The sequence below is a fragment of the Chionomys nivalis genome, chromosome 10 (assembly GCF_950005125.1).
Source record: "Chionomys nivalis chromosome 10, mChiNiv1.1, whole genome shotgun sequence".
NCBI classification, from domain to species: Eukaryota; Metazoa; Chordata; class Mammalia; order Rodentia; family Cricetidae; genus Chionomys; species Chionomys nivalis.
The window spans coordinates 56853278-56876601 of NC_080095.1; the positions used below are offsets into that span (position 1 = coordinate 56853278).

Below are 23324 nucleotides of genomic sequence, written 5' to 3' on the forward strand. Positions count from 1 at the left end.
CAATTAGTTGCATTAGAAGCTATGTATTAAAAATCATAAATATATAAAAAGCAATAGTGCCTACAATGTATTTCCAAAAGGGGAAATGTCTCACTACAGCTACCCATCCTGCCCACCTTGCTTCTTAGAGCCTGTGTTTCTCTTACCAGAATGACTCCTCGATCTCATCGTCAGCTTCAAGCATCTTTGTCTTTTACCACTAGTGTGACTGGCTTTGCTGTTTTAACTGTTACACTCCATTTTTACCTTCCTATCCTTTCCCCCAGTAGCGTTGTGGGAAGCTTGTAGTTTTCAGCATGGCCCATTTCCTTTCCAGTCTAAAACGAGTAAATCCCTGACTCAACAGTGAGTTATAATAAGTAATTGTGAGTCCATATTTAGAGCAATGCTAAAACTAAAATATGATAATATTTGGGAAGTGGAATTAATATAGACCTCAGCTGAATGTTATAATATGAATTATAACAAGAACGGACAGATTAAAACAGCATAATTTAAGCCATAAAAGGATTCCTAGGAAGTTTATAAATAGTATATAAAAAAGATCGAATATATTTGGGTTTATTCAAAGTTGTTCGGGAGTAGGACAAAAGATGAAAAGAACTTTGAAGTAACATGATGACAGACAAATTCAAGTATTTTAATAATTTAATTAAGTGTGAGTGAAATTAGCATCCCAGTTAACTGTCAAAAGCTGGTAGATTGAGTTCTTTGAAAAAATAAATTACAGTGCATATACTGTGATATCCCAAAGTCATACCTTAAAAGCAAAGACATAGGCTAAGTATGAGGGATATATAATGGGAAAATGGAAAAACTTGAGAGAGCTGACACGTCTGTATAATTATTTTAAAAGTAATTTAAGGTAGTGAATAAGAACAGTTAAGTCTCATTTAATAATTTGAAAAGGATTCTATGTAAACATACACATAACAATAGAACTCAAAATTCATAAACTAAAACTGTACTTGCATAGACTACTATAGTTGACTATTCTAATATTCATATATCAAAAGTTGGTATAACATGTAGTCATAAAATTGTCAATTGTTTTAGAAATATGAACTACTCCATTAAGCATCTTCAACTGGCTCATATTTAAACTTATACTTCTAAGATTGGAAGGAATATTCAACCTATGAATACACAGGTATGGGTGTAATGACTATTTTGAATTTTCAGTGTAAAAAATCTACTTCTTATGAGTCCAAATGGAAATGAATTTAATCAAAAGTATGTAACACACAAAATGAGAATTCCAAAATATTTTTTAAAAAGGAAGTTAAATAAAAATATTCCACATTATTCTTTGTTTACATTCATGGATGGAAAGAATAGATATTACTTTGATGTGGATTTTTTTTCCAAACTTCTCTATGGTTCAAAGCAATCCTAATAAAACTTCCTTTGTTTTGTTTAGTAGGAAATCAAACATTTATTCTGGACTTTATATTATATTTGGATATATGAAGGAAAAGATAAACAAAGTTATACTATCTCACTTGAATACCTTCTGTAAAGTCAATTTAATCAAAGTAGTGCAGTATTGAATAATGATAAATAAATGCATCACTGAGATAGAATGCAGAGTGCAGAAATAGACTTTTAGGGTTACATACCTAGATTAGTTGACAAGTGAAAAACACCAGCACAATCTACTGGAAAGCAAAAGTTTTCTTGGGACAGCATAGGTAGTTGAGTATGTAAATGCTTGATCAATAAATATCAGGACCTAATTTTGGATCCTCCAAACCCATTTATAAATAGCAGTGTAGTAGTATGGATCTGTAACCAAGGACTCCTAGGAGCTCACTGGCCACACAGTCCAGTCCAAACATTGAACTGCAGGTTCAAGAAGAGTTTGCCTCAAAATATAAGTTGGAAAACAAAGGAGAAGACTATCATGACATTTACCTGTGGCGCGCGCACGCACGCACACACGCATACACACACAATATATACAATATATTCCTTTAGATATATTGTACTGGAACAACTGGATATCTATATTAAAAATCCTAAAACAATAACTCACATTACATGCAAGAATAAAACTGACTACACATCTAAATATAAGTAAAAAGTACAATATTCTGCAAGAGAAAATCAAAACAAATTTGCAAATATAAACAGTTTTCACAAACAAAACAAAAGATCCAGTTATTAAAAAATTAGACTTTAATAAAAGTGCAAGCTTCTGTTGTTCCAAAATATTAAGAAACAGAAAAGCAAGAAACAAAGAACCTAATATCCCAAGTATATAAAGAATTCATATAACTCAATAAGAAAATATATTACTTCAAATTGACAAAAACCTTGAGTAGACATTTCACAGGCTAGTATATAATTGGTCAATAACTATATGAAAAAAATCACTATTATTGTGTATCATAGAAAAAACTTTATACCACATTGAAGTCATACTACAAATACACATCAATTATATTTACTAAAGTTTAAATGGCTGGTAATATCAAATGTTGAACACATCAAATAACTGATTCTATCACATACTTTTGGTGATAATGCAAAATGAGATTAAGAAATATAAAACATCATATGCCCTTATCAACTGACTTAGCAATTACCCTAGTTGATTATAGAACACTAGTGAAAGTGTACGTCTGCTCAATGTCTGGGCGGTGTTACCTGTAAAAGCATCAAATTTCTCAAATTTTGAGAAAACAAATCTCTATTGCCAGGTGAAACAACTTTTGATACATTTGTAAAATGCATTTTACTTAGTCAGAGAGACTCAGAGAGCTAGTGACGCCTACAACAATATTAATGGTGTTCAAAGCAGTATGGTTATTGAAAAGAAAATTTATACTCATAAGTATATGAATATTTTAACAGATAACACTAATCTTTAAAAACAGAAGAAAATAATTCTTGTTTCTCTAAGACTCAGATTCTTAAAAGTAATTTCAAAGGTGCAGGGTCTATGTCTTACTGGAAGTACAAATTATGAAATAATACATTTTTTTTCAAACTCATGAAAATTTGCACTTAAATTGTGTGTAAATGGGAGATTAAGGCTATAACTCTATGGCAAAAGCTAGGGTAGCTTCCACGAGGTCCTGAATTCAATCCCCAACACTGTAGTAACAAAGGGTGTTGTAGCTCAGTGAAGCACAACTTAATTGCCTTGAACATAGAAAATGCTTCACAATATCTACAATAATAATGTATATAAATTTGAAATCTATATTTTGCTTACAAATGATGTGAAAATAATTTGTCTAATACGCTGCATCCATTTTCCCTCTGAACCTGTATCAAACTACTTCTTTTTTAGGAACTTTAAGTGGTTCATACTTTGTGGTATTTTCCTTCCTCAAGATAACTGCTATTAATTTTTTCTCGGTCATGTGCCTTGTTTCAAAAGACAGAATGACCTAATAAATCAGTATCAAAAGACATATCAAATTTAAATGAAAAAGATATGGATCAGATTGTATGTGCTCACCGTTTTCTAAGTGGACGATGACATTGCTGTTCAGATAAAGGGCAAACAGGTATCAGCAAAACTAACGAGGGTCAGGGATTCCAAGCTTTTTCTCACAGCTTCCCTTTCTATTTTGGAGTCTGCATGAGATACAATGTATGCAGAATAAACAGTCTGAAATCTCAGTTTCCCATGAGAAAAGAATATATATTCATTGGTGTCAAAGAAGAAAACAGCATTGACTTTTAAAATGCAAAGTGTGTGTGTGTGTGTGTGTCTCATACACACAGAGAGAGAGAGAGAGAGAGAGAGAGAGAGAGAGATGCCCTTTCTTTTTTCTTAAGGACCAGTTTAGCATTAAGTACCTCAATAAAACACTACCAAGTACAAGGATGATATTCACCAACTAAATTGTCTCAAGCATAGGCAGAGCTTCATAATATTTACATTAATCATGTGTACAGGTCCTGCCTTGTGTTCCTACACTCACCTCCCTCAGTGATGGGCTATAACCTGGGACTTTTAAGATGAAATAAAGCCTCTTAATTTGAAGTTCTTTCTTTATCCTGTTCTGAAAATTATTTTCACAGATGTAGTAATTCTTCGGAGTTGTAGTGAAATTGACTCTATGAATTCGAGTTGTACGTTTTGCAGACAACGAATATGCCTAGAATGATTTTCACACGGTATATAAATTCACTTTCAATTGCTATGATAAACACCATGCCAAGAAAGCAACATTGAGAGGAAACACTGTATTTCATCTTAGAACCTCAGGTTACAGCCTATGACCGAGGATGTCAGAATAGGAACCCAAGGCAGGAACTGAAGCAGAGCCTTTGAGGAACGGTATTTACTGGCTTGCTTCCACTGACTGCTAAGCTTACTCTCTTATATAACCGAGGTCCACCTGCCCAGGAATGGCACTGTCCAGAATGGACTGGACCTCGTCACATCACTCATTGATTAAGAAAATGCCCCAGAAACATGCCTATACACCAGTCTGATGGATGCAGTTCCTCAATTGATATTCCTGCTTTCCAGATCATCCTTCTTTGTGTCAATTTGACAAAAGCCAACCAGCAGACATAGATATAGAGTGGGAATAAAACCAATAATTGAAAGAATCAAAGGACTTTTTAGATCAGTGAACTCACAGCTGCCTTCTAAACCTCCAATCATCTGCTTAATCACCTGGCACCTGTCCATCATCCTGATGGATGTTTAATAGATGAGAACACTGTAGACCGTGTTTCCAGGGCATGTGAGAAATTGGACATAAAGCAGTTTGGAGAGAGAGTCTTGTGTCATAGTTCAGAACATGATGTGTGTTCATTTTCCACTGAAGAGATTGTGTGCATTTTTGTGCATATGTGTACTGTGTACATGTTTTCATGTATGTGTGTCTCTCTGCCAGTGTGTGTGCACTCATGTGTGCATGTTGGATAGAAATGTAAGTTGAACAAACTAATAATGTTTTTTTTTCTTTTATAAATTCAATTTTTGGTTTCAAAACAGGTTATAATCAAAGTCTTACAATCTCGTGTTACCCAAGGGGAGATTTCTTGTTTGAGAAATCTATTCACATTATTCTAATAAGCTTTGTCTTTTTTTAAAGACAAATGTTTTATTGGAGGTATCATGCAAAATACATTTTTAGAAAAATATAAAATAATTTGATTCTGTGAGGCTTTATCAAACAACCTTGGTATTACTTTGATCCCCCATCCTGAGCCTTCACCCTCTTAAAAATCTGGCTCCTTCCCAGCTTTGTCTTAATTTTAATATGCCATCAAGGCAACAATTTCTAAAAGCCCTGGGATCTAACTTTGGCCAAACAACCATTTCAAAGTCAGAGCCAAACCAGAGAATGCCTTAGCACAGGGAAAAGAACTCTTAATTTGAAGCCCTTTCTTTATCCTGTTTTGGGAATCGTGTTCACAGGTGTTGTAATTATTCTTGGGAGTGGTAGTGAAATCGACTCTAGTAATTCAAGTTACACGTTTTGCAGAAAACAAATGTTCCTAGAAGACAAACAGTATGGCTTCAGGACTTCTCTGTAATTCTTAGGAACACACTTCTCATTCCCTGCCTGCATGGCCTTTGTTGCGTTCATCCTCAGGGATGAAAAAACCGCCCATGGGTGCAGCAGCAGCCCTTGCCAAGAAGTTAATGCTAACACCATGAACATTCAGTTCTCTCAGTCTGGGAGTGTCTAGGCCAGTTTATCCATCTGTTACCTCATATGCATCTGCACACCCCAAGTCCTTCAGATGAATACAAGGCTTTCAGGTATATTGCTACCAGTCAGTTTTAAGAAATAGTTTAGGAGAAGTCTGAATGCATTTATTGGTTGCTTATTTGATGACTCCTCAACAAATGAAATTTATCTGATATCTCTCATACATATTCAAACATATTCTGTAATCCTTTCCTATGCTAAGGTAAATTTACATATTTGTTTATCTTCCTACACCTTCTTTTCTGAAATATTGACTTTACAGAGCATATATTTACTCTTGACCACTATCACTCCCTTTCCTCTTTGTTTCTACATACATATGCAATGTTACTTAGCACTATAAGTCAGTTCATATAACCTAAAGCATTTTAATGTTTTAAATGCAAATGATTACTTCAGTATATTTATTTATAGCTTTATGCTTGAAATTGTATTTGAAAAAAACCGTGTTATCATTTAAAAGGATTTTTTTGCAAATATATTGTTCATTTTGTTATATAAATTGTGTACAAAACTCTGAGTACTACAATTATTTCTACCTGTATATTTTAAGAATGTTGTAAAACCTAAGATCTATATATTAACATGCATAGTGTTTCTAAAAAAATGATTTCCAAATTTAAATAGTGGGTATAGATCTAGGTCAGCTAATCTAAAAATTTCAAACTGGAGCATGCATAAAAATAAAACCAGAATATAAAAAAAAAGTAAGAGAAAAATGTTTGCCTTCTCACATAACTAGAAGAAAGCACATGCTCTGCAAATAGAAAAAAAAAATGTTGGGAATTCTTTCTCCGTTCAGCCAGCAGATGTCATGTTTGGATGTCAGAGCTCAGAACTGCATGCCTGCCATGGCAATGTGTCCTTTCTCTTACACATGAAAGAGAATAAATATATGCCACTAGAGAAAATGTTTCACATGTGTTTTAAAAACTATAGAACATCTATAACAATGGCAGAATTTGTTACTAACAAATACTATTTATGTACCATGTAAATCTTATCTCCTCTTTAATTCTTAGATACTATAAATTAAAAGGGAAGTATTATCAAACTCTATTTTTAATTTTTGAACGAAAGATATTACTGTGTTAATTATTTGTCAATATCATTTTCACCTGCCATCAGTATGTCTGCTTAGATCAGCATCCCCTCATCTGTCATACGAGCTATTCAGTTCATCTCAAAAATTTTCTGACATACTGCTCCAAGAAAATTATTACAAATTCAGTTCATTTATAGAATGATTTCACTTTTAGTTAATTGGTCACAAACTAGCATCAGTTTATTGATATCATAAATCGTCATAAAACAATGAAATTTGTTCTCATTGAATTGTAGGTTCAGATGTTCAAAATGAGTCTATGAATTGAAAGCCAAGGCCAACGCCAAGAAAAAAGTAATTCTAGATGTCACGGGACACTTAAAATGGACCTGCACACACTATTGATGCTAAGACTTTGGGACACATTAGCAGAGTTCAGATATTTAATGTACCTCCTCTAATTTTACTAGCAAACTAAAGAACATATTATTTTCTTTAATATGTCTGCACTGGGAAAGTTGTTCTGGGTAATACATATTTTGCTTAATGCTTCCAGATTCCCTTAGTTGTTGGAAGTTAGTGAGCTTGATAAAAGTACTCCATATCGATTCTTCCAAGTTTCAGAACTTTAAGTCTTAACTTTTAGCTTTACCGACACAAGAAGAAAAAACAGAAGGTTTTTTTTAATCAGTCCCCTCCCCCGCCACAAGGGAGTTGATAATGCATCTCCCACCACACTTCTTTGATGATACTTTGTTTTTTAAATTTTCTTTCTCATATTTGATGGCTCTTCTCATTCTTTTTAGCCTTGTATCAGTTCTCAGAACTTAATCATCTTTTCTCAGTGTCTGAAATCTCTTAAGTAATGCCCTCATTCTCAGCACTCTAGTTTCTGAGTAAGCTTTAAGCTAGCAAGACCATAACACCGATTCTTACTGCTCCCCATTCCAGCCTACTTAAATCCTACTATATACTTGGAATATCCAATTTATCACTCAAATTGTTAAAAAAAAAAAAAAAACTTATTCTTCCTGAACATTTCTCCAAAAATTCAATCTTTCAATAGCTCTCTGTTTCAGCTGGGAGAAATTTTATTCTCGGAGTTGCTTAGCCTGTAACCTTGGCTTTGTCCTTGCTTCTCCTTTTCTTATACTGCTACTCAAGTCAACCTTTCATGTCTCTATTTCCAAAACCAATCAGGAAATGGATTTTACTTTAACAATATGAGTTTTCGTGTAGGAGAGTTCCTTATGACAGGCGGGATGCAAAGTGGTAAGAGCAAGAAAGGAGGGAGTTTGTTGAAGGTCTGATGTCTCCGCAGTCACGTTGAGTCACTTTCTGTTTTAGGGAAGGCCTTTGCCCCAGAGTTCTATTATGACACCTACAACCCTGTGTGGCAGAACCGACACCGAGTATATTCCTACAGTCTACAGTGGACACAAATGAATCCTGATGCCGTGGATCGAATAGTTGCATACCGGTTGGGTATTCGGCAGGTAAGAGATTTAGTATCTGTTTTGATTTTGTTTTTGTTTTCTTGTAATCTCTTGTTGAGACTTTGTTGCTGTAATTTTTATTCATATTTTGAATGTATTGCAGAATTTATTTTATCACAATACTGCTTTACAGAAACTACTCAGAATTAATTACTAATCTTTTAAATTAATCTATGCATTTTTATCATTGCATAAACCTATTAAAGTATTTACCTAAGAGCCCATAGAACAGTTATATCGCTAGATATCTTTGAAAAATTATATTACACAATAACACAAAATGAATTTAGGATGTTCTGGTGTAGATTGGATTGTATGAATTCATTGCCCTTTGTCCTAAAAGGCTATATGCCAAACATATTTTTACTTGAAGTGTCAAACAATATACAAAATGTTTTAAAAGTTATTATGAGTGAAGAATATAAATATTTTAGAAAATTGAAAGGTAATAAAGTAAATTATTCTAATTTAGCTGAAGATGTATGAAATGGTTTATATATTCTTTACACAAACACTGTAAAACTCAATGCTTATTGATATGAGTGACAATTTTGAAATTATATATAGATCTCCAACTTGTTTCATGTTAGAGACATTTTCTATGTGGATATTTCTATGTGACAAAGTTTTTTGAAATGAAACTATGAATCACATATAGATTTTTAGTACATGTCCCAATTCCTTAACTAAAATCACAGAATGAAAATCTGAGTTAGGACAATAAAAGCAAAACTTTGCTTAGAGATCAACACTTAATCCCTGTCTTTGCTAGTGTTTCTTCTGTTGCTGTGGAGAGACACCATGGCACCACTTACAAAGAAAACATTTAAATGGGGTGACTCACAGTTTAAGAGGTTCAGTCCATTATCATCGTGACAGAAAGCATGGCAGTGTGCAGGCAGACATGGAGCTGAGTGTACTACATCTTTCAGGAAACAGGAAGTCAACTGAAAACCACACTAAGGGAAGCTTGAGGAAAAGAGAGCCCACCCACATTGTGACACACTTCCTCCAACAAAGCCACACCTCCTAGTAATGCCACTCCCTTTGGGTGCCATTTCTCTCAACCAACCAGAATCCCTATCCTACCAACCTGTCCAACTGTTACCATAAAACTATTTATTTTATCTTCTTAACATCAATGATAAGAAAATATCTAGTAATATAAGGTCCAAGGTAAGATTCATTATATATTATATATTTTTATACCTGACTTTTTCTATTGGGCCACCAACTGACTCCCAAATCATGACACAGAGACTTATTATTAAATTTGAATATTTCACCTTAGCTTAGCTCTTTTCTGGCTAGCTCTTTTAACTAAAATCAACCTGTTTCTCTTTGTCTGCATTTTTCCTCAGAGCTTTTATATTTTCTTTCTTCTGTATATTTTACTTTTACTGTTTCTCGTTTCTTGCTGCCTGGCAGCTGCTGGCTGTCTTCTTGCCTCTGTCATGTTCCCTCTCTTTCTCATTTTCCTTTTTTTTTGCTCTTTCTCTCAATTCTCAATTCATCCTCCTACCTATTCTCTCTGCCCACCAGCCCCACCTATTCCTGTTTGCCTGCCTATTGACTGCTCAGCTTTTTATTAGACCAATCAGGTGCCTTAGGGAGGAAAGGTGAAGCATATACAACACATCTTTACATACTTAACGACACACCCTTACATCATTAAACAAATGCAGCATAAACAAATGTAGCACACCTTTTCACAATTAAAGTAATATTCTACAGCATAGACTCATCAGTATTGTTTTTAATCTTTGAAATGGAAAATCATACAAACACGGGGGTATTTGATCACCACAGCTTTCTTATCTCGGTTCTCACAGGTCAGTGATCACCTGACCCCAGACCATTCAGAACCTGTCACTTTCATTATCATCACATTTACAGGGATACTTGGATATTCCCAGGTCCGTTTCTAAATCGTGTCCTGCTTCTTCCAGCTGTGTACTTTTCCTTAATGAGAGTGATAGACATGAGACATTCAGACCAAAACACCTTTTTCCTCCAGCTGACAGTTACTATTTCTATAGCCCTGCTTTCTAAGCAATTACATTTATTTATTTGACATGTAAGCACAGAAATGCTCATACAGGATCATGTATGAGGAGGTCAGAGAACAGTTTGCAGAAGTCACTACTTTCATTCTGCCACATGAGTGCTGCAGATCAAACTTAAGTTGTCCGGTTGGAGGCCAGCACCTTCACCCACTAAACCATCTCACTGACCCCTTTCTATATTCACAGCATAGTTCATATTTAAAAAGTATTATTTGGAGCATCTTAAAGCGTTCTTGTTTTCATGCCTCATTTTCTTTTTAAGTCCTTACACATTGTTTATTCATTCATATTATTGTTTTATTATGCATTCATATACAAATGTAGACATTGAAACATGAATACCAAAATACAAATTCTTATTTGCAAGAATAAATTCATTTTTGGTGTCCTTCTCTGATTTATTACAAAGATCTATTGTTTTGTGAGTCTTGTTGTTGTTTTAATCTGTGGGCATTTTGCCTGCATGTGTGTCTGTGTACCATTCCTGTGCCTGGTACCCATAGTGGCCAAAAGAGAGTGTTAGATCCTCTGTAACTGGAGCTATAGAAGGCTATGAGCTACTAAGTACTAAGTGGGTCCTGAGAATCTAGCCCACATCCTCTGGAAGAGCAGGCAGTGCTCTTAACCACCGAGTCTTCGCTTTTTCCACACAACTCTTTTTCCAACCTTAAAGTCAGTTTATCTTCAGCTTTTGACTTCTTCATTTGTACTTTCTTAGAGCAACCAGGTAAATTCCCATTACAACTGGGGGGCTTTCTTCTTAAGTCAGTGGGATTTGCCCAATTATTCTTATTCTTTCTCTTGTCTCAAAACTTGTGTCCCTACGTAAAGTTCCTATTATATATAAAAGTCAGAATCCTTTCCTATAAATAAAGCTAAAAGGAAAGCTAATTCCCAACAAATGTTTTCCTATCTTCAGACAAAGTAGAAATGTTTGGGAGAGGTTGAGGCTGTTTTCTTCATACTCATGGTAAAAGGCCTCTCCTGCAGAGATTTTGCTGGAATGGCTGTGATTTTCCCATGACACTAACCCCCTTTAAAATTTGCTTTTCTAAAATGAATGCACCCACAGAATCTACACTGATCTGTTTCTGAATCACAGCTCTGTTATAACCACTGAACATACAGAGACATACATTTCCTCACCACTTCACGGTTCCTTTGCAGCAAGTTCATTAAGCAGTGTTCTATTCTGCTTCTTTCCAAGATCATTCACACATGAGATGTGTATATAAATTTCCCTCTAGTACGCCTTTGAAAATAATGAATTCTAGACACCTCTAGCTTCCAAGTCTAGACAGCCTAGCTCATCATTTTTAGTTATATAACCCTGAGCATGTTTATGAACTTACCCAAGTCTGAGTTCCTGTCCAATAAATTGAACGTAACAATATCTTCCAGTGGACCAGGCCTCCACTTAGCCATAGTTCAAGTGCTCTCTCACAGAGCACTCCTGGTAAGGCTTTGTAGGAGTTCCTGTACTAATTGGCAAGATGGTATAATTTTTTTCCAGTGCTTACCATAGCTCACATTTTTGTATTGTATTTTATTAGGCATGCCATACACCCCGTGCTTCTGTGTGATTCCCAGCCTTTCTTTTGAAATAAACTACTATGCAGACATTTTCTCATCATGCCTTTCTTATTTTTATTTCAACCTCATTATCCCCTGTGAGATCCATTTTGCAGGCTCACATTTGTCTCATCCACTTTTACTCCTGTTAAAGCATTCTTGATCAGCTCAGTCTGCACAGCTAATGCACCAGGCAGTGCGGCTGCTGCAAATCATATTTCTATCAAGTGGTGTCCAAACAGCAAATCATGTTCCCTGCACTGTTTTGAATCTGTTGCCCTATCATACCATTATTTTTCTGGCCTTACTTGTTACTAGATTTTTTATATTTATAAATGAAGTAGTTTTTTTTTTTTTATCAGAATCTCTACTTAGCCCTGACTGTTCTGAAACTGACAATAGTTTCAGATAGACATGCTGACCTTAACTAACAGAGATACAACTGCTTCTGCCTCACAGTGCTGAGATCAAAAATGTGGGCCACCACACATGGCCTATAAATAGACATTTTGTTCCTGGTGTGATCACTATGATACTTTGTCTTGGCTGATAGTTTACCCAGGTTTTCCATCTTGCTGTAGAATAGACACAATGTTTTGTTTTGTTTTGACGTTGCCTCAATACGGGGTCATGTTCTTATGATCTCAGCCAGTGTGAAGAGACAGGTGGTGCTTGTCAGCACAAAAATATGCATACATGTTTCTTCTCTCACTTCCTTGTTCATTACATCCAAGTCTCATGAATAGCCTAGAGGCAGAACACTCTCAACGACAACATTGCTTTTGAAGTTCCACTTAAGGGCAGAATTCTACCATAACACAAAGCATTTCATAGTCAACAAAATGCATGCAGTGCTTTCCTGCAAATCTTTTCTCTTCAATTATAGAGAAAAGTGATTACTATAAATAAGGTTTATTTCCATATTATCTCAGAAATGAAAGTTTATTTTCTGGTTCAAGGGAAATAGCATACTGACACTTTATTAGTACAAAATCCTATTATTTTTAAAAATTTACACATGAAATCTGATTTTATTGCCACTTTCATGAAGAATGTTTGTAACTATTTATGACTTTTCCAGTTAACTCAGTGCCAAGACTGTAGCTCACAATTTCAGCCTTCCTATCAACTCATCTTCCCAAATTCTATGCTTATATCAGTGAACCTTTATGCCTAGATGTAATAAATGTCACCTGAATAATTTTTAAATAAACATATTAGAAGTGTATCCTAAGAAATTTTACCCTTTAAAATTTATATGAAGATATATCTTGGGCTAGAGAGAAGACTCAGTGGTTAAGAACACTTGCTGCTCTTCCAGCCTACCCAGACTTGATTATCAGAACCCACATGACTGCTCACAACTATCTGTTAACTGTAGTCCAGTGGATTTGACATCATCTTTTGGCTTCTGAGGACACCAGCTATGCAGAGTACTAAAGAATTAGTAATAAAAACCCAGAGACAGATATTGGTGTTCATCCTGAAGATCCAAAAAGCAGCCAATCACTAGAGAGGCCTTTTACCTCTACCAGATCCTCAGACCCAAGGGGCAGGATCCTGTCTCCATGAATACTCAAACTAAACTCTACACCATTGAGTTCCTGTCTCTCCCCCTGTATATTCCTCTCTCTGCCTAGCCCTGTTGTTCTTGTCTCCACCTCCCTAGTAATGAGATTAAAGGCATGTGATTCCAAATTCTGGGATCACCTCTGTGTGAGCTCTGTTTCTCTTTTAGACAGATTAAATCTTTTGTAGTCCAGGGTGACCTTGAACTCACAGTTTCATTTGCCTTTGTCTCAGTCCTGGAATTAAAGGTGTGTGCTACTACTCCCTGGTCTGTATGAATGACTAATGGCTGCTTTGCCCTCTGATCTTCAGACAGGCTTTATTTATTAAAACACAAATAATATACCCGCCTTTTGTCTAAAATAAAAAACGAAGGCTATAACTAATATAAGAAAAACTATGTACAATAAGTACAATAAATATATACTATATATAGGCAATAAATACATCAACAATGTCTAGTCCATTTGCAATGACCCATTTAGAGAATACTCCTTTATGTAATACAATAACTATATTCAATATATACAGTCAATAAATACATCAATAATGTCTAGTCCTTTTGCATTTGACAAATTCAAAGAAAATGCTTCATTATCTATCCTATCTTGGTGAATCCAAAGTCTTGTATGTACTTTGGTTTCTATCATAACTTGCTTTCTGGGCCTGGTAAACAAGGAAAGCTATAACTCTGTCTAGTCTTCAATTCCCTCAGTGGCCTAAAAAGGAAATAGTATTAACTGAGTAAGCAGGAAGTGCAAACAAGTCACTTCCAAAGAATGTGAGAAATGACAGAAACAGCTGGCTGCCTGGATAGTCACCAAAGTTCCTCTGCATCCATATTCCAGGGAGCATCCATATTCAGCCTACAGTCCTAGCATATCTGACAGACTTTTCTATGAAGCAAGATATTCTAAAGGGCATCCCTCCTTGTTTTGACAATGTTTGGCACTGACTTTCCTTTGTGTCCTGCTTGTCCAACTAGGACAACAGACAGTCAGTACCAGAGGCAAGGACGTTTTCTTGCCCAATAGCTTGCTTTTACCACAAAGAAAACTCCACATGGAGTTTCTTTGATGTCCCTCATCTTCTCTGAAGTAGATTGGTGTTACTGTAAACAGATATGTCACATCGAAATAAAAAAATAGCACCTGTGTTATGAAAACATCTTAAGTGTCATATTCTGTAGACCTCTGAAGTGTCTGAAGATAAAATGTCTATGTAAAATATATCTTTGTTTGACCTTGAAAACTAACCTGTATATCCTTAATATCCTAAACAGTTGGTAGTAAGAATTTTCAAGGACTAGAAATTTTGCATTACATTGTTAAATGAGTTGTATAGGTATAATACCTTGAACAAGAGTAGAAATGTATGTACAGTATGTGCTAACAAAATTAATCTGAAATTTGTATCAATATACAAAATTTACATACAATATATAAAAGTCCAATTCAATGTAAAACATTTAAAGTAGCTGTTTTTATTTTAAAGTAGACTCACTAATCTACCCTTTTTCCTATTATATCTGTATTTTCCCTTATTTCTTTCCAGAGTAGATTCAATAATCTACCCTTTTACCCTATTATGTCTGTATATATCATTTTTTTTTCTTTTCAAAAGAAGGACTCTGAACCTAATCTCCTCTGTTCAATTTTCTTCCTGGCCATAACAAATAACAACTTGTAACCAACTCCTCTAAACAGTGACAAATATACATAACCCATTGAAGGACCAATTTCTGGAAAATCCCTAAAGAAAAATCTGGGTTAAATGTCATGGCCTGGGAAAGGTAACTGTATTATTGTTGTCCAGTCTCTGCATAATGAGAAGTTCCAGGGCTTGTCTCAAGTCCTGGTTAGATTAGTCTGTTAGACTGGATCATCTCAGGTAGTCACCTCAAAATTGGTCTGAGCAGCTCTCAGTCCAAAAGCCGATCTTTAGATGGTGTTTTTCAGCTTAGTGGTTTTATTGTATTCATGAAGGAATCATCATTAGGGAGCCCCATCCTCCTTTTGGAGACTTCACTGGTCACTGTCAAATGTGCTCATGGTTCACTGCAGAAAACTGAAAGAAACTTAAACCTGAACTCATGTACAGGAAGATAGATAAAATCTTTTTCTAAAATTAGTTAGTACTCTATATGACCATTAATATCATGACAAAAAGTTTATATATATATATATATATATATATATATATATATATATATATTCTTATAAAATTTATACCGTGAGGAGAACAGTTAAAGAATCAGTATAAAAACCAAAGGATTATGAGATTGGTAGCAATAAAGTAATTCTTAACTATTCGTTTTTATCTGTCCCATATCAGGTGGCTCTTCTGACATGAGACAGATATTACAGATTTTACTTTAATTAGCATGCTTGGGTTTAGAGAAGGAGAAGGCCACACTCCAACTCCAAAGACAGATTTAAGATAAATGTAGACAAAACAATAATACAAAATAAATAAAATAAAAGCTATTTTAAAAGCATTAAAAATATTAAAATACAAAAATGTACTTAAATAGAATATCCTATTGAAAAGTACAATTGATATTTCCTAAAAAAATTTAAAACAAAATAAAACATAAACTTCATTTAGGAATTAGTATTCATGTATTCTTAATGAGATCACCTTTCCATAAAGCGTAGATTAATTTATGTTAAAAGTGTGAAAACTTTTAGTCATTTGCATTGCTATATCTCAAATACATTTATGTTATTGTCTCATCTATGACTAACTAAGCTATACCTTAATTCCTATTTATGATTTTAAAGAGACATTACTTTAGGTCAGATACTTATTTAAGCCTATATACCTGAATAAAATCTTCTATCCATGAAATATGTACTCTATCAAATATGGCATATATCCCTATTCAACAATATAGACAGAATAATACAATAACTTTTGTATTTGTTGGAAGTTGAAGGACTCTATTCTATAAGTATCAAGAGTAGTTATACAGATTCAACTTGGCTTTTAATTCAGAAAACTTTATAAATACCACTAGCTCTTCTTACATTAATTATAATTGCAAAATCATAGTTGTGTTGTTAGCAAAAGACTGGAAGACAGTGTTAAACTGAACCAAGAATTCCATTCTGCTCTTCACTGAAATGGTAACTGACTTCGTTAAAGTGTGTGATCTGTCTTTACACATGATGGAAAAAATAAAAGTCTTAAACCTTGAGATTCATTTATCCATTTACTTTGTTTATACAAAACATCTTAGAGTGTCTGTGAAAACACCCAAAACTGGGGAATGATTTAGGAACTTTGAGAAGGCCAAATATGAGAAGCCAACATACTAATTTTTGAAACAATGTTTCTCCAGAACCTTCATGTCTTTAAGTTGTACTTTTATGGCTAAACTAAGCAATTGCTTGATCTCCTCAGTCAACTAGTTACTAGACTCCAATTACTTGCTTTGTTTGTTGCTCAAGAGGATAAAGAAAAAGTTATTTAAATGTCTGCTGTCTTTGATATCAAAAGAATTAAGGGCAAAGCAGAGCTTTCACTAAGTTATCTGAATATAACAACAACATGAGCGGTGTTGGAGTCCACTAGAAACTCATGCAATTCCAGTTTCTACTCCTAAAGGAGATTCAAATTTTGTACAGTTTCTTTTAAATTTCCACACAGTGTGACTTCTAACTGTCATTTTTAGGAAGCAGGGTCATTCCTCCCCCCCAAACATGGTAACTTTTGACTCTGTTCTTGTCTTTCAAAGTCATGACATATTAAAATTATTGTAATTTTCATATTTATTTGCTCATCTATTCAGTCAATATAGTAAACTAATCATACAGTACTTTCAAGGAGTTAAAAAATGAAATATTATCCTTAATGCATCACTGAAATGTGATTTTCTATGATGAAAATATATATACAGTGTCCTGGTTAGTTTTGTAGCTATTTTGATGCAGCCTAGAAAATATGGCTGGGCCAGAATGGGTTAAAACCACCCACAGGGCATTTTCCTGATTAATGTCTGTAGTGGGGGAATTCAGCACTCTGGGCAGTGCAACCCTGGATAGGTAGTTCTGGGGTATGTAAGAAACCAAACTGAGCAAAAAGGAGGAGCAAGCCAGCAATCAGTATTTCTCTATGGTTTGCCTTCAATTCTAGCCTCCAGGTTCCTGTCTGGACTTCTGTTCTTGATAGATTGTAAGCTGTGAAATGAAATAAAAGCTTTCTTCCCCAAGTTGCTTGCGGCAGCGTTTCATCTCTGCAACAGAAAGTAAGCCACAACATACAGATTTAGGAGCACTTGGGACCTACGTTTGTAGGTTAAAACACAATTTCTAAGATAGAACCTTTATGAATACAATAGGTTTATTCCTGTCTTTTCTGTTTTTAAAGGACTTTTATTTTTATTCCATGCATATGCCTATCTGTGTATAGGAGTGTGCATGGAAACGCAGGTGCCTGTGGAAACCAGACAGCAGTATTGGATCCACTAAGGTTGAGTGAGAGAGAGCTGTTAACCACCCACATGGGAACAGGAATTTGAACTCTGCATGAGCAGTGTGTTCTTCAGCACTGAGCCGTTGTTTAAGCCCTTAGCCACATTTTTCTTTAAAAACAAAAATCACTGATCAAAAACAGTAGCATATGTATGCATTATTTAATGTTATAGTTAATTATGAGATGAATTTACTACACATTTTAATTTATTCTGTTATATGTTAATATCATGATGGCTGAGTGACTATTTTTCCCATCAGGCCAAGCATTTTAAAAGTGATTTTTATTAATCAGTTCTTTGCTAATCCCTGTTTGCTGAGTATTTATTGTTGGATTATGTTCTATTAAACACAGTTTTGAATTTAGTATATGTATACATGTATTTCAATATGATCATTAAAATTAAATGTTGCTAAGTATCTACTTTAATATGTTTACTGAAGAAGTAAGAAGAAAGATTTAAAAAATAAGCAGGTGGTTGATTGGTTAGAATGAATGACATTTTCATACTTCAGTAACTAAAATGAAGAATTTTGTGTATGAGACAATAAACAAGTATAAAGAGAGAATGGCAGATGAAGTTGAAGTACTACTGGGATCATCAATATGTTTGATTTAAGCTATTTATCTAGAATTTTATTGAGAAAGAAAGAGAAAGCAATTCAAGTGAGTTACTTAATGCACACCCAGGAAATTCTGTGGATATTTGTCAAATAAACCAGATCCTTGAAAGCATGAATATATTCACCATTTTATGGATTGATCAGAATATATTATGCAGAACTTAAGTCCTATCTTACAATAGACAAAGGCCACCAATATTTGAAGTAAGTAATAATGATTTAGATTGGAGTTTTGACATTAAAGACAGAGGTATAAGTAAGTAAACACTTAGCTTGGTCAGATTTGAGTACTGTTTGAGTTCTGAGGAAACATGTTGAAAAAACACAGTAGTGTTTCTATTCTTCATCAGTTACTCAAACTTTTTATTACCTGTTCTTGAAACAATCACGAATAGACATGAGAGAGGGAGCCTGAAATACAGAGAAATGAGGGAAGCACAAAATGATCCCCCCAGCTCTGCAAAAAAGAAAAATACATGAGCCAATCAGTAAAAGTGAAGTTAATGCTGTTCTCCAATAAAGAACACCATATCTTCCCGCCTTGCTCCTTTAAATATCAACTCCTATCTCACCAGTGGGAGCACAGAGATTGATTACAGATGTGCTACATCTGTGTTCATCTGGCTTCATATGGAACCAGGGATACAAACTCAAGTCTGCACAATTGGGGGCTAAGTGATTTATCCATTGAGGTCAACCCACAATATATACTTTACCCCCAAATTTTAAAGTTTGAAAAGTTACAAAACTTCAAATATCAATTGCTAAAATCAAGTGGTTTATTTAAAAACTAAGACATTGAATAGCAATAAAACAATTATGTGCAGGTTTGAAATATCACCAGACAATGAATTTCATAACTAATTAAAATGATCTGAGTTATACTGACCATCCATGTGATCAATATTTTACTAACTGATACACATATTTGCTTGAAAACTACTAATATATTATAACTTGAAGTAGTAGTATGTGGTTAGTGTAGATTCCAATATTTTTGTTGTTTTCTTCTTTTTTATAGTTATATTTTATTTTTTTAATAAGTAAAGCTTGCTTGAATATCAGAAGGGCAAAGCTAAGCCTCAAGAGGTCAGGCAGTGGTAGCACATACCTTTAATATGAGGGCTTTGGAGATAGAGTCAGATGGATCACTATGAATTTGAGACCTTACTGGGCTACATAAGATCAATCCAGGAGGTGGTAACTCATACCTTTAATCCAAGCATTAGAGGGAATATAAAATGGGAGAAGAGAGAGAAAGACTCTGTCTGATTTATGTACTTAGTCTGCAGTCACCCCACCTTGGTCGAGGTAAGACTTTTCTAGTGACTTGACTGCTTCGCTTTTCTAGTTTTCGGATTGAAGTTTAATATCTGACTCTGGGTTTTTATTAATTGTGCTACATATTTTGTTTTGTTTTTTGAGATATGGTTTCACTGTGTAGCCCTGGCTGTCCTGGAACTCAATCTGTAGACCTAATGGCCCTGAACTCAGAGATCCACCTGCTTCTGCCTCCTGAGTGTTGAAATTAAGGGTGTGTGCCACCATCACCCACATGGAATCCATCACCTTAATCCATGTCAAAGAAACTGTTCAATAGGCTAAGAAATGACCAGTCTCATGTGACTAGAAGTACAAAGCTCATTAGAAAACAGGTATCCATTTAATTACTTTTAAGAAAAAAATAAACCATAAGAAGTTTCACATTCAGGCTAAGAGCTATCATATGTTCTCAGGCTTTCACACTGTGTGAGCTGCTTGTTTGAATACACATTCATTCTCCAATTGTGTATTTTATTTATTGTACCTGTTTATACCCTTAAAACACTATCTCACAGCAGATGTTCTATCTTGGCTCTGGCACTGAAAATCTTTCCTCACTTTTTAAATAATATTCTCTAAAGCTTAGGTTTATGGATGTTTTGTAAAACTATCAACTGGGACCAGGAACCCTGAAGTTGATTCTTGTCTCATTTTCACTAGTTCTGGCTTTCTGTAGTTGTTTCCGTCTGTTACAAGAAACTTTTGTGATGAGGGGTGTCTTAGTTATGGTTACTATTGCTGTGAAAAGACACCATGCCCATGGAAAACTCTTATAAATGAAAAAATTTAATTGGGGTGGCTTGCATTTTAGAGGTTCAGTCCATTATCACCACAGTTGGACACGGTGGTGTGTAGGCAGACAAGGTGCTTGAGAAGATAGATAGTCCTGCTTCCTTACACACAGGCAACCGGAAGTGGTCTGTCTCATTGGGCAATTTTTGAGGATATATGAGACCTCAAAGCCTGCCTCCACAGTGACACTCTTCCTCCAACAAGACCACACCAACCTCAACAAGGTCACATCTCCTAATAGTGGCCTTCCCTATGAGCTTATGGCGACCCTTTACATTCAAATTACTACAAGGGGCAAGAGCTACATTTACCTGTGGGTATAAGAATGAGTTTTAGAATGCTGTTAGGAAGTATCCTGTTAGTTAAGGGTTAAGAGTTTGCTTCTCCTTTACACTGTGGCCTCCAGTAGGCTGGGTTTACACTTACCATTTTTATAAATCTTCCTTCTTCTAACAAGTACATAGATTGAACTAGATGAATAGTGCATCTCTGTAGTGCCAGAACTCCCGTGGCAAGATAGAAAGTGAGTCAGGAGAATCCCGAGAATTAATGGGCCTGCTAGATTAGCATATACTCTCACAAACAAGATATCCTGTGCCAAAAAAGAGGAATGAGGATTGAGAAGACAAACACCTGATGCTGTGCTCTGACCTTCCCATGTCTGCAGTCACCTCCACTTACATGAACATGTGGGCATACACATGGACACATATGCATGAAACATTTTAAATTTTTAAAACAAAGATTTTAAATTGTACTCATCAAAGCAAATGTTATTAGTTAAGTAATTATATTTTATCCAACATTGTGTATGATATCTTTCCTCTTTAATTTGTGTCATTATTGTTAGTTCTTTATTTTTGAAGAATGACTGATTTTTTTATTTTTTTCCTTTAGTTGAAAATAGATACTTTTCTCATACAATATATTCTGATTATAATCACCCCCCACACTCCCAGTTTCTCCCAACCTCTCCTCTCTTCCCTTCTGGATCTACTACATTTCTAATGCTCATTAGAAAAGAACAGACTATAACCAAAAATGACAAAATAAAATATAATAATATGAAAGAAAAGCTATCATTTCAAAGTCGGAAAAGGCAACCCAACAAGAGCCCCATAAGCAGGTACGAGAGTCAGATTGTAGATGATAGGCCTTGTGTTCAAGTTTCTCATCCAGGGTCTCACAGAGTACCTTCTTGCCTCAAAGAGACTAGAACTGAGGGGTGGAGGCTCCAGGTAGGCACCAGCTTGAGTTTTTTTCTTTTTTTAATAGTTTTTATTGAGCTGTAGGCTTGATTTCTCCATGTTTAATGAGTTGTACAGATGTTGTCCTGTGCAACGGAGCCTCACTGTTGTTTTGCTGAGAGCAATCCTTTATCTTAGGTTGTTTAAGAGTCTCAATGTGATCCTCTCATCCAACAACTCAACTGAATGCAACCCAGTCTTGCCACTGAAAGCCTCCCCTGGGGACAAGAGATGTCCAGTTGAGTCTCAATATCCCCCATTACTAGGAGTTCTTATTAGGATTACCTTCATATATTCCCAGAAATTTCTAGGTACTGTTTCCATACGATGCCAAATGCCCCCAATTCCTACGGTCTCTCCCCCTGAGTCTCTCTATACCCATCTTCCCCTGTACCTGAACATCTGAAACTCATCCTCACCTACCTCCAGCATGCCTGTAAAATCTATTCTATTTACCTCTCCAAGGGAGATCCATGCATTCACCCACCCCTGACCACTCTGCTTTACCTAACCTGTCAGAGTTTACAGATTGCAGTTTGGTTATGACTAACTTAATGACTAACAATCACTTATAAGTTATTATTGTAAACATGTTACTGTATACCATGTTTATCTCTCTGGGTCTGGGTTATCTCACTCAGAATGATTTTTTTTCTAATTTCATCCATTTGCCTGAAAATTTCATGCTGTTATTGTTTTAGTAGCTTAGTAACACTCCATTGTATACTACATTTTTATCTATTCTTTAGTTGAGAACCATATAGTTTGTTTCCAGTTTCTGAATATGATGACTAAGGCCTCAATGAACATGATTAAGCAAATTTCCTTGTGGTAGCATGGAGTGCCCTTTAAGTATATGCACAAGACAGGTATACGAGGATCTTGAGGTAGATCAATTCCCAAATTACTAAGAAACTACCATATTGATTTCCATAGTGGCTGTATAAGTTTGCACTCTCACCAGCAATGAAGGAGTGTTCCCCTTGTTTCACATTCTTGTCTGTCACTAGTGTTATTGATCTTAGCCCTTCTGATAGGTGTAGGATGGAATATCAAAGTAGTATTGATTTGCATTATCATGATTGTTAAAGATGCTGAACATTTCTCAGTGTTTCTCAGCTCTTTGGCTTTCCTCTTTTGAGAATTCTATTTAGATTTGTACTCTGTTTTAAATGGATATTTAGAATTTTTGATATCTAGATTTTTGAGTTCATTATATATTTTAGACATTAGCCCTGTTTCAGATGTGGAGCTGCTATAAATCTTTTCCATTTTGCTACAGCTTTGTCCTATTGACAGTGTCATTTACCATACAAAAACTTCTCAGTTTCATGAGGTCCTAATTATTAATAGTGCCTATGTTATTGGTATTATGTTCAGAATGTTGTCTTCTGTGATAGTACTCTCAAGAACATTACAGACTCT

At 35.0% G+C, this 23324-nt stretch overlaps 1 protein-coding gene across 1 annotated transcript in view; it reads left to right on the top strand.

The window, feature by feature from the left end:
• The window catches only part of Mdga2 (MAM domain containing glycosylphosphatidylinositol anchor 2), a 713503-nt gene that overhangs the window by 631439 nt on the left and 58740 nt on the right, over positions 1-23324 (top strand). The window contains exon 10 of the mRNA XM_057782716.1: positions 8083-8231. Coding sequence (XP_057638699.1) covers positions 8083-8231 — 149 coding nt within the window. The remainder of the gene's footprint in view (positions 1-8082; positions 8232-23324) is intronic.